Source organism: Crocuta crocuta, unplaced genomic scaffold (assembly GCF_008692635.1).
Source record: "Crocuta crocuta isolate KB4526 unplaced genomic scaffold, BGI_CrCroc_1.0 scaffold762, whole genome shotgun sequence".
Lineage (NCBI taxonomy): Eukaryota > Metazoa > Chordata > Mammalia > Carnivora > Hyaenidae > Crocuta > Crocuta crocuta.
The window spans coordinates 943,840-962,224 of NW_027529524.1; the positions used below are offsets into that span (position 1 = coordinate 943,840).

Consider the following 18,385-nt stretch of genomic DNA (forward strand, 5'->3'; position numbering starts at 1 on the left):
CAAAACCAGATGACCCCACTAAAAATAATTAAAGGCCAATATCCCTGACTAACTTGGTTGCAAAAATTCTTAATATTCTAGCAAATTGAATTCAACAGTACATTAAAATAATTATTCATTATAATCAAGTGGGATTTATTTCTGTGCTGCAAGGCTAGTTCAATATTTGCAAATCAACCAATGTGATACATCATATTAATAAAAAAAGGATAAGAACCATATGATAGTCTCAATAGATACGGAGAAAACATTTGACAAAATACAGCATTGTTTCTTGATAAAAACCTTCAACAAAGTAGGTATAGAAGAAACAAACCTCAAGATCATAAAGGCCATATACAAAAGACCCACAGCTAGTATACTCAATGGGGAAGAACTGAAAGTTTTCCTTCTAAGGTGAGGAACATGACAGATAGATGCAGAAAAAGCATTTGAAAAAGTACAATATCCATTCATGATAAGTCACCACTGTTGTTCAACATAGTGTTGGAAGTGCTAACCTCAGCATTTAGACAACAAAAAGAAGTAAAAGACATTCAAATCAACAAAAAAGAAGTCAAACTTTCACTTGTTTTTTTTTATTTTTTTAAGAGATTTTATTTATTTTTTTAAATGTTTCATTTATTTCTAGGAGAGAGAGAGAGACAGCATGAGCAGGGGAGGGTCAGAGAGAGAGGGAGTCACAGACTGAAACAGGCTCCAGGCTCTGAGCTGACAGTCAGCACAGAGCCCGACGCGGGGCTCGAACCCACGAACCGCGAGATCATGACCTAAGTGAAAGTCGGACGCTTAACCGACTAAGCCACCCAGGCGCCCCCAAACTTTCACTTCTCACAGATGACATGATAATCTACATGAGGAATCCAAAAGACTTCACCAAAAACTGCTAGAACTGTTACAAGAATTCAGCAAAGTCACAGGATATAAAATCAACGTACAGAAATCTGTGGCATTTCTTTACACCAATAATGAAGTAGCAAAAAGGGAAATCAAGGAATCGATCCCATTTACAATTGCACTAATAGCTATAAAATACATAGGAATAAACTTAACAAGAGAGGTAAAAGATCTATATGCTGAAAACTATAGAAAACTCATGAAAGAAATTGAAGAAGACACAAAGAAATGGATAAACATTCCATGCACATGGATTGGAAGAACAAATATTGTTAAAATGTCTATGTCACTCAAAGCAACTTACACATTTAATGGAATCCTTATCAAAATAACACCAGCATTCTTCACAGTGCTGGAACAAACAATTCTAAAATTTGTATGGAACCAGAAAAGACCCCAAATAGTCAAAGTACTGTTGAAAAACAAAACCCAAGCTGAAGGCATCACAGTTCTGACTTCAAGCTTTATTACACAACAGATGAACATAGGAGAAGGGAAGGGAAGGGAAGGGAAAATAAGATAAAAGAAGAGAGGGAGCAAACCATATAGAGTCTTAAGTAGAGAGAATAAACTGCGGGTTGCTGGAGGTGTCTTAGGTGGGGGGATGGTCTAAATGGGTGATAGACATTAAGGAGGGCACTTGTTGGGATGAGCACTGGGTGTTATATGTAAGTGATAAATCACGGAGTTCTACTCCTGAAGCCAATACTACACTGGATGTTAACTAATTTGAATTTAAATAAATAAATTTTAAAACTAAAAAATAAATATAAAATAAAATACTAGCAAACAATATCATTAAAAAAATCATTCACGACAATCAAGTGGGATTTCTTCCAGGGTTGCAGGTGTTGTTCAATATTTACAAATCAATCAACATGACAACCACATTAACGAAAAACTGATAAGAACCATGTGATCCTTCCAATAGATGCAGAAAAGGCATTTGACAAAGTACAACATCCACTCATAATAAAAACCCTCAGCAAAGTAGGTTTAGAAGTAACATACCTCAACATAATAAAGGCCATTTATGAAAAAACTACAGTTAACATCACTCTCAATGAGAAAAAACTGACAGCTTTTCCTTTTAGTTCAGGAACAAGGCAGGGATGTCTACTCTCACCGACTGTTATTTAACATAGTACTGGAAGTCCTAGCCTCAACAATCAAACAACAACAACAACAAAAAAGTCATCCAAATTGGCAAGGAAGAAGTCAAACTGCCATTATTTGCAGAGATGACACGATATTTCATATAGAAAACCCAAAAGACCAAAAAAACCACTAGAACTTATTAACAAACACAGTAAAGTTCCAGGATACAAAATCAACATACAGAAATTTGTTGCATTTCTATACACCAATAATGAAACAGCAGGAGGAGAAAGTAAGGAATCAATCCCATTTACAGTTGTACCCAAAGTAATAAGATGCCTAAGAATAAACCTAAGAATTGAAAGATTTGTACTCTGAAAACTACAAAACATTAATGAAAGAAATTGAAGATGACACAAAGAAATGGAAAGATATTCCATACTCATGGATTGGAAAAACAAATATTGTTAAAATGTCTATACTACCCAAAGCAATCTGCAGTTTAATTGCAGATTAACTGTTCAATGTAGTCTCTATCAAAATACCAACAGCATTTTCTATACAAAAGTTTGCATAGAACTTCAAAAGACCCCAAATAGCCCAAGCAACCTTGAAAAAGAAAAGCAACGCTGGAGGCATCTTAATTCCAGACTTCGAGTTATATTCCAAAGCTGTAGTGATCAAAATAGTATAATACTGGTACAAAAATAGGCATACGGATCAATGGAACAGAATAGAAAACCCAGAAATGAATCTACAACTACATATTCAATTAATGTTCAGTGAAGCAGGAAAGAATAGCCAACAGAGAAAAAGACAGTCTTTTCAACAAATGGTGCTAGGAAAACTGGACAGCAATATGCAAAAGAAGGAAACTGAACCACTTTCTTATGACAAATACAAAAATAAATTTAAAATTGCACAATGAACACATAAAAATTCTAGAGAAGAAAACACACAGTAACCTCTTTGACCTTAGCCATAGCAACTTCCTTCTAGATATGTCTCTTGAGGCAACGAAACAAAAGCAAAAATAAACTATTGGGACTATATAAACATAAAAGCTTCTGCTCGGTGAAAGAAACAATCAACAAAACTAAAAGGCAACCTACAGAATGGAGTACATATTTGCAAATGACATATCTGAAAGTGCTAGTATCCAAAACATATAAAGAACTTGAAAACTCAACACCGCCAAAATAAACAATCCAATTTAAAAATGGGAAGAATATACATTTTTCATATACATTTTTCCAAAGAAGACCTACAGATGCCCAATGGACACAAGAAAAGATGATCAATATTATTCATCATCTGGGAAATGCAAATCAACACTACAATGAGTTGTCACCTCACACTTGTCAGAATGGCTAAAATCAACAGTACAGGAAACAAGTGTTGGTGAGGATGTGGAGAAATGGGAACCCCCTTGCACTGTTGATGGGAATGCAAACTGTTATAGCCACTCTGGAAAACAGTATGGAGTTTCCTCAAAAAGATAAAAATGAAACTACCCTATGAGCCAGGTATTTACCCAAAGAATAGAAAAATACTAATTCAGAGAGATATATGCACACGGAGGTTTATAGCAGCATTGTCTACAATAGCCAAATTATGGAAACAGCTCTTGTGTCCACAAACTGATGAATGGATAAAGAAGATGTAATATACATATACAATGGAATAATACGCAGCCTTTGAAAAGAATGAAATCTTGCCATTTCCAATGACATGGATGGAGCTAGAGGGTATTCTGCTAAATAAAATGTCAGAGAACGACAAATACCATATGATTTCTCTCATATGTGGCATTTAAGAAGCCAAACAAACAAGTAAAGGAAAAGAGAGAGAGGCAAACCAAGAAACATATTCTTAAGTATACAGAACAAAGTGATGGCTACCAGAAGGCAGGAAGCTGGAGTGATGGGTGAAATAGGTGATGAGGATTAAGGAATGCCCTTGCTGCGATGAGCACCAAGTATTGCATGGTAGTGTTGAATCAGTATATTGTACACCTGATATAAATGTTACGTTGTATGTTAACCAACTGCAGTTTAAATAAAAGCCATCCTGGGAGGGTCCAGAAGACCTATCTTTCACCAATACTTTGAGAAATTTGCAAGGGGATCCCCAGCTAAAAACAGAAAATGTGGTGTACCCCTCTCCCCAACACATATACACACAGAGGAATATTATTCAGCCACCAAAAAGAAGGAAATCGTGCAACAATATAGATGGACTTTAAGGGCATTATGCTCAATGAAATAAGTCAGAGAATGACAAATAATGCATGATCTCACCTATATAAGGAATCTAGACAAAAACCGAACTCTTGGATACAGAAAACATTCTGTAGTTGTCAGAGGTAGGATAAAGAGTGGGTAAAATGGGTGAAGGTGGTTAAAAAGCACAAACATCTAGCTAGAAAATAAAGAAGTCAGAGGGATGCGCCTGGGTGACTCAATCAGTTAAGCAACAGACCCTTGATTTCAACTCAGGTCTTGATCTCACAGTTCCTGAGAGGGAGCTCTGAGTCAGGTTCTGCACTGACAGTGGGGAGCCTGCTTGGGATTTTCTCTCTTTCTCTCTTCTGTCTCTGCCCCTCCTCCTCTCTCTCTCTTTCAAAATAAATGAACTTAAAAAAAAAAGAAGTCATGGGGCTGTAACATACAGAATGATGACTACAGTTAATAATACTCTGGTATATTTGAAAATGCTAAGAAAGTAGGTTTTAAAAGTTTCATGATAAGAAAATAATTTGTAACTATGTTAACTAGACCTATTGTGATCATTTTGAAATATGTACAAATATACAATCATATGGTATACCTATAACTAATATCATGTTACATATTCATTATTTCTAAATTTAAAAAATGATTGGCATAAATTCTAGACTATTATTTAAACTAAAAGATATAAAAGTTGAGGAAAAGAAAAAAACTTACCAATTGGTTCAGCAAATCCTGATTCAGAAAACAAACTACTGTCAGTTCTAATTATGATGTCATATAGTATCATATTAACAAACAATTCTTCTGTGGCTAAGTATCTGGACCCTTTTTTTAGATTTTAGTCATATTTACTTCATTGCAAATATATTTTCAGAAGTTATTTTCTTTTCCTTTGTTTTATATTATTAGTAATGCCCAAATTGGAATTTTGGGCTAAAATACATGCATAATTAATTATTTTAAATACTTGTTACTTTACAATATTTTTAGATGTTTATTTTTGAGCGAGAGAGAGACAGAGTGCAAGAGGGGGAGAGACAGAGAGAGGGAGACAAAGAACTCAAAGCAGGCTCCAGTTTCTGAGCTTTCAGCACAGAGCCCAATGCAGGACTCAATCCCATGAAACGTGAGATAATGATCTGAGCTGAAGTTGGATCCTTAACGACTGAGCCACTCAGGTGCCAAGACTTGTTACTTGTAAATCTAGAGGTAACTAGATCTAAAAATATACATGAAAAATTATTCTGTTTTTTCCTATGGCACCTCTGATCTGTTTATGCTCGTGAAATACAAATTAAGAAATACATCCATCATAAAATTGGAATTCATTTAGTGACTTTTGAGGTTTAAACATTCTCCAGATACTTAGCTTGACTTTTTTGTTGGGTGAATTAACTGTACATGTTCTACTATTTCTCAATAGGAACGATTCTAACCTATAAAAATGACACAAACATTTTTGGTAAGTCAAACTTGCACTAGCGTCTACAGTATCATTTCTGCATAGTCGATATTGTTGGTGTCCCTGCTGTATTCTAAGGGAAGACCAGGATGGTTGGGGTTAGGGTCTCCTTACTCTAGTAGAAGAGCAAAGCAAATGGTCTTTCTGGAGCTTATTAAGCTTTTACATTATTGCCTATAGCAATAGGTTTTACACCATTTTTGAACCAGTCAAGAAGTTAAACTTCTTAATCTCCCTTCTTATTATATTTTTATTAGCTTTCTTCATCTCTTTGCTTATGCTTATGAATATCACATTGGGTTCAGCGTCAAAGACCAGTTTGACAATAGTACTTCTTTTAATATATATGATCTATAAATTTTTATTCTTAATTTTTTTATAATTTCATTTATTATTTATCTCTATCACACAGACAGGAAGAGTAGAGAAATATTAGAATTGAGGTTTTAGACCATTGACACTATAATAGAAATAGGGAGTAAAACTAGTTTACACTCTATAAATTTTAGGATTTCAAAATGAACTTACTAATAGATGATGCAGGTTCTGTAAAACAGGAGAGGAAGGAGAAAAAACAAATATAAAGACATAAATAAGGTGTAGTATATGAAAATATATTCAATAAAGAAATTTCTCTATGTTTTGAATCAGAAGAAAATTGTTACTTATGCAATTTTCAGAGGGTGCCTCAAAAAAAAAAAAAGCCAAGTGAATTTCAAAACAGTTGAAACTATTTGTATTTAATGAAAGATCATTTTAATATCTGATTAATCCCGGACATTTGAATATTCTGTTTGAAGAACCTCTGTTGAGACAGACTCTCTGTATTTTATCTTTCTTATCCAGGGCAAAGAAATATTCAGGGCAAATCTTTTAGCAAGGTGGTATAATGTTACAGTAGTATCTATCACTCTTTCCTTTTTTTCCAAAACTGGATTTTTGCCTTTTTTATAGGTTCCTTATATATTTTGTTTTGAAAAGGATTTTTACTTGTTTTGTGATCTTTAGTCATATATTACATGCTTTTAAGCTTTCCAGCAAATTGTCAGTAATCTCTAAAAAAAGCTCACTAATATGAGAGGAACACAGGAAATGAAATAACAACATTAAAATTTGCGAAGTGGATTATGGCCATGGCCAGACTTATTTTCAAAAGATCTTTAGGCACATATTTTTCCAGATTGTATCCACATAAATGTAACTTACTGGAAATGTTCTCAATGGTTCCTGAAAAACAAAAATAAATAAAAGAGATTGGTTTGACCTACTATCAGAGGCCTACCCAAAATATTTCTTTGTGTTGTTTTAACATCTAGCTTCAAAGCCAGCTATGATGACCTTTCATTTTAGATTTTCTTGCAGAAACATAGGTCTATGGATTGTACTTGTATTCACCTCCCCCTCAAATGTCTTTACATTTTGTGTACTGTGTGTAAAGTTTATTTCCTTCTTTAATTCCTTCTTCCTCCCCCCTCCTTTAATTCAAAGACTAATTTCCTTCCCTTTGTCCATTGCATTTAAAATGTTGGTATTTTTTTCTGTCCTAGTATGGTCATTTAATTTTTTTAAATACAAAAAACCAGTTCTCTTGATATAAAAATAACAGTGTATTTCTCCGAAAATAAGTTTCTCTTTGTACAAACTAGCTGGCTTCAGTTATAAGTTAATCACTGATCACTTTAAATTAACTTTTGATCTTCTTAAAATTAAAGATCTATGAAAAAAATGTTATGCATGCTGCAGTAGTTTAGTACATACTGGTGTTATAAATAAGACAAAAACTTACTGGGAGCTGGTACAGCTCTACCTGAAATACAAAACAAGTAAACATTAGCCCTTTTCATTAGCCTATTATTGGACTTAAACACTTGTTCATTTCCCTTTGAGGTATCTTTTGAAATGACATGCCAGAAATACCAAAACTACAATCATCTTGGGGCACCTGTGTGGCTCAGTTGGTTAAGCGTCCGACTTCGGCTCAGGTCATGATCTCACGGTTCGTGGGTTCGAGCCCCGCATCAGGCTCTGTGCTGACAGCTAGCTTCGGATTCTGTCTCCTTCTCTCTCTCTGACCCTCCCCTGCTCACGCTGTCTCTTTCTCTCTCTCTCGGAAATAAATAAAAATTAAAAACAAAACAAAACAAACTACAATCATCTTGTTCTTGTGAACCCAGAGAAGAAAGCTCTTTATTAAGGGTATAAAATACACAGTTCTGGGATAGGAAAGAATATTAGAGGAACAAAGTCTCAGTGGGTCCCTAAAATATATTTAACTGTTCCTACACACACACACACACACACACACACACACACCACAGTGACTGATTAAGTTTTTCTTTCCAGCCTCTCAGAATTCCCAGAGACTGGAAAACCACTGCTTATTTAACCTTGGTTGTTTGCTATTTTAGTGCATTTATTTTTTTCATTTCCTTTTTATTTTTCTTTTTTTCCCAGGTGTCATCAATTTTGAATTTAAAAAGTGGACTACTACCAAAATGCTTTTAGTCTGTGTTTCATTTCTCCCTTTAAGAATTAGTAGACTTTTTTTCCTTGTTAGGAAAAATTCAATGGGGGATGCTTGGAAGTTGGAATGAAAGTCAATGAAAATTAGATCGGTCTCTACATAACATAATCATAAAATACAATGCCAAAGTAGTAGGTTTTGATTCTTCTTTCAGCTTGAAGCACTCAGTAATTTAAAAAAAAGCCAAACAAATGATGACTTACTGGCTGATTCAGCAAATCTTAATTTATAGAAAACAATTGCCATTTATTATAAAAGTATAATATTTTATTACATTAGCAGGCAAGCTATAGTTTCTTATTTGGGACTTTTCCTAAATTATGCTTAAAGCATCTCATCCAGTTGCAAATAGCTTGCTACAATTTTTTTCTTTTGTAATATTTTCTTGGTTCATGTTCAGTGAGTAGCTAGTGGCTAATCATTTTGAAGTCTTGTTAGTTGAAGAAAAACATATTTGTTTCTTTTCTATTCCTACAACATTTTTAGTCTTGCTCATTTATTTTTTTAATGTTTATTTATTTATTTTTTTGGAGAGAGCATGAGCAGGGGAAAGGCAGAGAGAGAAGGAGACAGAGGATCCCAAGTGGGCTCTGTGCTGACAGCAGTGAGCCTGATGTGGGGCTCAAACTCAGGAACCTTGAGATCATGACCTGAGATGAAGTCAGATGTTCAACTAACAGAGCTACCCAGGTGCCCGTAGTCTTGCTCATTTAATAAGCACTAAATCATAAATTAGTGAAGTTATAAATTGCATTTATTTGATGCTTAATGTTCATTCTTGAAAGGTTCTCTTAAGTGACTTCAGAGATATTCTTTAACTATGTGAATCTCCATATGTCCCTTGTTGACATAATGACAACATTTGAGATTCCAAATGGACTGAATCCAGCTTCTCATAGGTATCATACTTTTTTCTCCCAAATACAATTATTTCATGCTCTTACTTTTGTGGGAAAAAAGAAGTGAATTTTCTTTTTGGGGACCATTTAATTTATATTCTTTACCTTTTTCTGTGGGTAAAAAGCACTTAGGAGTCTAGCAAAAATTCTTATCCTTTAGATTCCCTGCTCATTTCACTTTTATTCACTTTGGATTCAAGATTTAATTATGTCTGATAAGAAATTTAGCTGATTAGAATTTCTTGTAATTCATATCATCCAGTAATCAGTATGCTTAATTCAGAAAATGAACATACTCATGGATGGGTGTTTTCAGGATATTCTCGGATACAAAGAAAACATAACCAAAAAAATGTAACTTGTTTAGGACATGGATGCCTTCCTAGAGATATTACGGTAGGCTTCCTGGATTAAAATCAAAGTTATTAGTTTTTCACTTCCCAGAAGATACCTCAGAATACAGAAAATGAGACTAGAGTGAAAGCTCATTTTACTACTTGACCCATTTTGCTGATCTTTGTGTCCTTTGCTGGAGGACATCTGCTGAAACCTTGGGAGAGGTGGGTAAATTCCTTTGGGTGCCCTTATGTTCCCATCTAGTGCAGGAAGAAGGTGGAAAAACTTTTAGAAAAGTGGTAAGTTGTTTAAGCATTTCAATTTTAAAAACAAAACCAAACTTATTATGTCTCAAATTGGGCTCTCTTTATAGATTCCAGCCTATGACAGTGAGGCAAGTTTTATTTTTATTTTGCACAGATGTGTTTCTTTTAGTTAACCAGCTATTTAAACTTTCTTGCAAACTCTCACAATCTACAAAGTTTTTTTTTTTTAATGTTTTATTTTATTTCTAGGAGAGAGAGAGACAGACAGCGTGAGCAGGGGAGGGTCAGAGAGAGAGGGAGTCACAGACTGAAACAGGCTCCAGGCTCTGAGCTGGCAGTCAGCACAGAGCCGGACGCGGGGCTCAAACCCACGAACCGCGAGATCATGACCTAAGCGAAAGTCGGACGCTTAACCGACTAAGCCACCCAGGCGCCCCAACAAAGTTTTGATTAATAGATATGTAACATAAAATGGGAAGTAATAATATGATTTGCAAAGTGACATTATACATATCTTCATATACTCTTGGAAATATTCAGATTGAGATACATGAAAATGACTTATTGTAGGCTTCTTAGGGATTCTTAAAATACAAAAACAAATAGAAGAGTGTAGTGGATTGACTAATGGTCTCCCTATTGTGTTTTTCAAGGTGAGCTTTAATATCTAATTCCTTAGAGCCCCACAGCTAGGAGTCCTTCTGGCATAGCCAAAGAGGGAAAGAAATACTGTTTTACGTGGGTATATGCATTATTTTTATGTTAGTAATTATTAAAATTTCTTGCTAATTACAAAAACAAAAGATCTTAGCATGAGAGAAAGGCTAAGAAAGAGAAATAAAACATGGATATATACAAATCTGGACATCTTAGGAGCCAGGATTAACAAAAGCTAACCATATAATTTAGGATTAATTCCAACTTTTCTCACCTTTTCCTAAGTTAAGGCAGAAACACATGCCTGAGAGGAGACTTAAGGTTTTGATGATACTGGTCTTTAGCAGATGTAGAGCATGAAATCATAATAGCTAATTTTATAGATCACTTACTATTCACTAGGTATTGTTCTAAGTCAGTAGCCAACTTAATCTTCACAACAATCCTATTATTCTTCCCATTTGACTGATAAGAAACTGGGTCCAGCAAAGTAAGTTGCCTGAAGTCACACAGCTATTAATTTGAGCTAAAGCAGCCAAATCACTGAGAGCCTGCCTTCCAGCATGAGGGGCTGCTTCCCTGCATCCCACTTATCTGGGCTATAATATTGCAGCTTTAAGTCTTTCTCTTTTGAAACTCTATATTTTGTAGATGTTTAAAAGTCACACTTTTGGGGCATCTGTTGGCTCAGTTGGTTGAATGTTTCTGACTCTTGATTTTGGTTCAGGTCATGATCCTGGGGCTATGGGATCAAGATCCATGTCAGACTGCCTACTGAGTGTGGAGCCTGCTTAAGATTCTCTCTCTCTCTCTCTCTCTCTCCATCTGCCCTCCTCGCCCCCACCTACACACACACTCTCTCTTTCTAAAATTAAATAAATAAATAAAATTAAAGTCACACTCTCCCCCTCATGTTTATTTTTAAAATAAATCTTTTTGTCCTTCTGCAAGGCCACAGAATTATAAACTAGGAGTCTCTCAAGGCTAATTAATGCCAGATCTGGGATTAGAATTTGGTTTTTTCCAGTCTCAGGCTTCCCCCATGTTTCTATTTCTCTTCAATCTCACTGGGAAAAGTGAGATTGGTAAGCCTCTTCCATTTCACAAATGTTTATTAAGTATATGCCAAGGTGCAGGCACCATCCTTAGTACTGAAAAGAGTAGAGGAGAGTGAGCCTGCCCTTGAAGGACTTGATAATGTCATAAAGTTGAAGTTAGCAGTTATGTTAAATGATCACAGAAATGTGTAAGTATTTTATTAGAGGGTGGAGCAAGGTATTAGTGGAAGACTAAAAGGGACCCCAGTTAGGTAATCTTTCAAGATCACTTCTTAAGTAGGAGAGCCTGGTTCAATGTAAAGATGCCTTAGGGTATAGGGGAGTGGAAAGAGTATGAATATATGGTATAAAGACATGAATGTGAAAGGTGAAACTGCAGCAAAGAGAAGAGAAGGTGTAACCTCTTTTTGGTCTTGAAACCTCCTTAAAACTTTCAATCACAAATAGTATTATGAAAAGTTGATGTCTTTGACCTCAGAATTTTTGTTCAAGACAGTTCACTCTAGATAAAGTTCAGGGACATATGATTCATTAGGAGAAGATATTTTCAATGTGTTAAAGTCACACAGAATGAATCCCTGGAACATATATAATGCCAGAAAATCAATAAGAAAGGTTCCAGAAATGTAATAGGAAAATGGGCAAAGGATGTGACTAGGTTAATTGTAAAAGTTAAAGCTTGAGTGACTAATAAGTACATGTAGAGAAGTGCTTCACCTCAGAAGTAATCAAGGAAATATAAATTAAAACAATCAGGAAGGAGGAAGTACCCATCAGAAAAGCAGAAATTAATGTGTCTGCACCTGCTATTTTCACTCTGACTGCCAGAGTCCTGTACTTCAACCTGCTTTACATCCTAAAGATCATTGATGATTTTTCTTAAGAAAATGCAAACCCCAAGGAAAAAATATGAGATTGTTTATAGTGGCTTTCTATCCAACTAAACAATAAGATGTGTGAAAGGTATGGGGCGAGGGGCACTTTCTCTTACAGTTGGAGAATGTGTAAATTGTTGCATTCTGCTAACAACTGGAAATAAAAATAAAACTGTCTATTGGTAGAAATGCTAGCAAAATCCCTCCTGGGCACATAAAATGACAAGGGCTAGATGGTTGACCTCTGTGTTGTTTGGGACTTCTGGGATTTGGTGCCACCTTTGGAGTCTATCATTGAATGGGAAGGATGAGGTTTGGTAGATAAAATCTCTATTTTTTTATTCCTGCCATATACACCACAAAGTTCAGGAATGTTAATGATATTATCAATATTAAATATTTGTAATCTTAAGTTTTATTTTTTCTTGCTAATTCATTTACCTAACCTTTTAAGTTTTTATATACCATCAGTGTTGTTCTTTATTTGATGTGGATTTCACATATGTTACTGATTTATTTTTGTTCCTCTTTATTTTCAGTATAGTTTATATTTTCCCGTAATCTTTAATAATAGATTCTGTGACAGAAAGAGTGGGATTGAATAATATGAATTTATCTATAATTGAAAATGCCAGGGAGAGGAGCCAACATTCTAGTAACTGGAAAACATAAAAGAAACCAGAAATTGGAAGTTGAAACCAGTTTACTGCATGCTGGAACTTCTTGTATAATAGAAAGACAAAGAAGCATATTACTTTTTTTTCCCTTGTGACTTGTAGAACGTTATCACTGATAGCCCTCTGGGGAAGGAGATTGTATTCTTCTGCTGCACACTAAACTTTCTATTAGTTGAGATGAAAGAGTCATCCTCTTCCTTTTTCTGAGATTCTAATGAAAGAAGTACTTTAGAAACTTGTCAGAACTCACTTGGTTTCAACCTTGCTACTACCTTTGCCTCCTATATATTACTTTCCCTGAATTCTTATTTCTTTGCAAGGAGAACTAAGTTATTTGGAAATCCTGGTGGAGATACCATTAATGGTCAATTCAAAAATTGACTCCTCCTACTCTCTAGTTTTTTAACAGTAAGGCATTAGGGTGCTACATTTAGAGTTTTTTGGTTGCTTTCACAGTTTACTTTTCAGGATTCCTTTCTTGCTTTTTGCCTCTTTATTTCTCTGGCTAGCTTCCTTTTCCTGCTTCCAATTCATCTTACCTGAAATTTTGTNTGGGGGGAACTTTTTTGACATTGGAAAGAGAGCTGATCTAACAAAGTCCTCAATTAATTCGGTAAGATTAAATTTTAAGTATATCATCAACAATTTGGTAAAATGTTAGCTTTTATGGTACTGAAAAGGAAAACAATTTAATAAAAGTCTGTAATACTGCAGTAAATATGAAAATTACAAAAAAAATAAACTTACTTAAGGGTGGAGCTAATTTTGCTGAAATACAAATACAAGCAAAAAATTGTCAGTCTTTTGTGTGTACAATACATTTACCCATTGTTAATATTTCTCCAGGGGCCTTTTATTTTTATTTATTTATTTTATTTTTTCAAATGTATGCAAATGACTTTTAATTTTTAATTTTAATTTTTTTCTTTTTTGGCTTATTGTCAAGTTGGTTTCCATATAACACCCAGTGCTCATCCCAACAAGTGCCCTCCTCCATGCCCATCATCCCCCTTCCCCTCTCCCCCTCCCCTATCAGCCCTCAGTTTGTTCTGAGTATTCAAGCGTCTCATGTTTTGCCTCCCTCCATCCCCTCAACTATTTTTTTCCCCTTCTCCTCCACCATGGTCCTCTGTTAACTTTCTCTTGTTCCACTTATAAGTAAAAACATACAGTATCGGTTTTTCTCTGCCTTACTTCACTTAGCTTATTTCACTTAGCATAACGCCCTCAAGTTCCATACACGTTGCTACAAATGGCCAGATTTCATTTTTTCTCATTGCCATGTAGTATTCCATTGTATAGATAAACCACATCTTCTTGATCCATTCATCAATTGATGGGCATTTAGGCTCTTTCCATGATTTGCTATTGTTGAAAGTGCTGCTATGAACCTTGGGGCACATGTGCCCCTATGCATCAGCACTCCTGTAAATTCTTAGCAGTGCTATTGCTGGGTTATAAGGAAGTTCTATTGTTAATTTTTGAGGAAAATCCACACTGTTTTCCAGAGTGACTGCACAGCTTACATTCCTACCAACAGTATAGGAGGGTGCTCATTTCTCCACATCCTCACCAGCATCTATAATCTCCTGATTTACTCATTTTAGCCACTCTGACTGGCGTGAGGTGGTATCTAGTGTGGTTTTGATTTGTATTTCTCCAGGGCCTTTTAAATACATTTTAAATACTTGTTTTTGAGAGAGAAAGAGAGAGAGAGAGAGAGAGAGAGCATGTGAGAGCAGGGGAGAGGCACAGAGAGAGGGAGACAGAGGATCTGAAGCAACCTCTGCACTGTCAGCTGAGACCCTGATGCTGTGCTCCACAGATGCGGGGCTAGAACTCATGAACCAGTGAGATCATGACCTGAATGGAAGTCCTATACTTAACTAACTGGGCCATCCAGGTGCCCCTCCCTAGGTGTCTTTAAAAATAGTACCCAACAACCATCAAAACTGCTGCATTAATTACTTTGATGCTTTAACCCCAGAGAAGGGATTCTTTTATTTGAAAAAAAAAAAAAAAAAAGAAAAAGATATTCTATCTGGAACTGGAAGGCATCCTAGTTGTTCATGATCTAGCTACTAAACACTGTTGCATCCCTCTGGAGATTCCCCACCAAGTGAGAAGCTTATGCTTGTGTCTCTATCAAAGGGAGGCTCATTCCATTTAATGGTCACCATTTCTCCTTGGCCTAGAATGGTTGTCACAAAGACATAAATAGATATTGGAGCTTTTCCCCTGTTCTCTGTGGGACTTGAAAACCTTTCACAATTTGGCAAAACACTAGTCATTTAAACCTGACAGCTTTACTTTCTATCTCTTTTCACTGTTCTTGTTTCCTGCTCCCCTACTTTGCTTCTCTAGTTACTTTTATTTCACAATCCTCCAATAATTCAAATACTAAAGTATTAGCAACATCAGTATTTGTCTTTACTAATCTTTTTGTTTACTTTCTTTTTTTTTTAATGTTTTATTTATTTCTAGGAGAGAGAGAGAGAGACAGCGCGAGCAGGGGAGGGTCAGAGAAAGAGGGAGACACAGACTGAAACAGGCTCCAGGCTCTGAGCGGGCAGTCAGCACAGAGCCCGACGCGGGGCTCGAACCCACGAAGCGCAAGACCATGACCTAAGCGAAAGTCGGAGGCTTAACCGACTAAGCCACCCAGGCGCCCCTTTTTGTTTACTTTCTAAACTGGTAGTTTTTTTTTTATCATCATGTTGAGTTTTGTTATTTGGAATTTTGAAAAGCAGCTGAAAAGAAAATCAGTTTTTGCATATAGAAATTTAAAAAAAAACATTGAAAAAACTAGTCTCATTTTCACCTGGAGCTAAATGACCTAACAAAGTGAGAAACAGATAAATAACTTATTGTCTAGTCCCATGACTTCTAATTTAGAGAGAAAAAGTTGACATTACTAATTGTAATTTAAAACCTTATATTAACAGCCCAATTATTTCTCCACAGGTGAACAACCGTCTTCTTTCCTATATCTGAAGTTATATTTATAGCTTATTTTTAATTTTTTTTGTTTTCCCTTATTTATTTTCTTGGCTCCTATCTAAGGTGTGGTTACTTGGTCAAGATATCTAGTCATTTTGTGGACTTGGTGTTATCCTTTGAAATTTGTCTATCTATTTTTATAACCTTGCTAATGAGGCCAGAGGGAGGGGAGATAAGTTGACCAAAGTAAAGCCATTTTGGATTTTAGGCTGATCCTTAACCTAAAAGTCAGCAGGTCATAAAAAGAGTCACAAGATATGACTCATGGAAATCTATAAGACACCACTCTCTCTGGTAGTAAAAGCCACATAGGTTGGACATTCTTGAAATCACTCCCTATGGATAATTCTACAGCCCTAAGACCATGGAAAAACTAACTGTCCAATGTAAGTGATAAACCCAAAGTTAAAGAGCAAGCCCTTTCTCTGTATGATTAGCTAATTAAAAGAAACCCATATAAAACCCTATGCTAGAAGCAAAGAGGGGTCCTCTTCCTTACCTGGGAGGAGAAACTACTACTTTGTCTATGAAGTAGCTCCTTTTTTTTTTTAATTCTATACTTAATAAATCTTGATCCCTTTCTCTAAATGGATTACTCTTGAATTCTTTCTTGGGCAAAGCCAAAACTCTCTTAGTGAAGAGACTAAGGCCTTCCCTCTTGGGGCCTTGGCTGGTCTGGCATCACCAACAGTGAATGTTATCTTTGATCATCTGATTTGTGTGCTTCCTTGTGTTACCAAGCTGGGCCCCAATCTCCACAAGAACAAGGACATAAACTCCTTTGTTTAGGACCTTGCTTTATGTATTTTTTCATCTGGTTGTTGATTTTTATCTTTTTTTAAAATTTTTAAAATGTTTTATTTATTTCTGAGAGAGAGAGACAATGTGAGCAGGGGAGGATCAGAGAGAGAGGGAGATACAGAATCTGAAGCAGCCTCCAGGCTCTGAGCTGTCAGCACAGAACCTGACGCGGGGCTCAAACCCATGAACCGAGGGATCATGACCTGAGTTGAAGTCGGTCGCTTAACTGACTGAGCCACCCAGGAGCCCCTTGATTTTTATCTTTTATCTTATCCTTTAATCAACTGGTAAATGTCTGTCAGTGTTTCCCTGAGTTCTATATGCCAATGTAGTAACTTAATCAAATGGGAGGAGGAGGTCATTGTAACCAGTGAGTCTGTAGCTGTCTGTAGCTGGTGGATCAGAAGCACAGGTAACAGCCTAGGCTTGAGACTGTTGTGGGGATAGCACTCTCCTAGGACTGAACCCTTAACCTGTGAAATCTGATATGATCCTTGGGTAGGTAATGTCAGAATTGATTTAAGTGTGGGGGAACACCCCACTTTGGAATTGAGCCCAGGAGCCCTAAAAGAGGAATTGATTTAAGCCTCATCTCTTCAAACATTGCAGTGGGTTGAAACATTGCACATATGTTGCGATGAGTTACATTTGGAGGTCTTGTAAGAAGTCATTGCCATTGAAATTCCTTACTTCTCATTATACTATATTTTCATTAATTTGACTCTTTGTTTAATATTCTTTGCTTAATACTTGTGAATACCACCTGTTAGTATTGTTTTTGTCTGCTTTTGAGAAGGAATTTAAACTAAATTTAGAACAGTATTTCTACTAACTTATGAAATTCATTAACAGGTGTGATTTATTGGGTTTTTGTGCATTATTTCTTTAAAATTTTTTTTAATGTTTTATTTATTTCTGAGAGAAAGAGAGAGAGAGAGGGAGAGAGAGAGAGAGAATGTGAGCAAGGGAGAGTCAGAGAGAGAGGGAGACACAGAATCTGAAACAGGCTCCAGGCTCTGAGCTAGCTGTCAGCACAGAGCCCGACGCGGGGCTCGAACCCATGAACTGCGAGATCATGACCTGAGCTGAAGACCTGAGCTGAAGTCCTGAGCTGAAGTCGGATGCTTAACCGACTGAGCCACCCAGGTGCCCCTCTTGTGCATTATTTTTATCTGAACTCTACTATATCAATTTATCTTTTGGGGGGAAGATTATTTTTATTTTGGGTTGTTTGTTCACTTAATTACTGCATTTAAGTTTCCCCACAAACTGACGATCACCTCTAAAAATGGTGATTAATGGAGACAGTGTGCAGATTTTTAAAAGAATATTGAGATATGCAAAGCTGGATTTTCTAACAGGCTGATTAAGCAAAAACTTTCATGTACTTGATTCCCCCAAAATTGCTTTAATTAAGAAATGTAAGGGGCACCTATTCTGTTCAGGCAGCTCAGATCCTGGAGCCTGTTTCCGATTCTGTGTCTCCCTCTCTCTATGCCTCTCCCCCGCTCATGCTCTGTCTCTCTCTGTTTCAAAAATAAATAAAAACTATTTTAAAAAAAGAAATGTAAATTATAAAATACTAACATATGCATCTAAAT

General features: G+C 35.9%; 1 protein-coding gene across 1 annotated transcript in view; it reads right to left on the minus strand.

Annotated features, from left to right (window-relative positions):
• The window catches only part of LOC144229016 (uncharacterized), a 166,554-nt gene that overhangs the window by 26,131 nt on the left and 122,038 nt on the right, over positions 1-18,385 (minus strand). Inside the window, exons 19-23 of the mRNA XM_077760966.1 lie at positions 13,731-13,751; positions 7,478-7,498; positions 6,898-6,918; positions 6,220-6,237; positions 4,944-4,961 (exon numbers count right to left, since the gene is read on the minus strand). Coding sequence (XP_077617092.1) covers positions 4,944-4,961; positions 6,220-6,237; positions 6,898-6,918; positions 7,478-7,498; positions 13,731-13,751 — 99 coding nt within the window. The remainder of the gene's footprint in view (positions 1-4,943; positions 4,962-6,219; positions 6,238-6,897; positions 6,919-7,477; positions 7,499-13,730; positions 13,752-18,385) is intronic.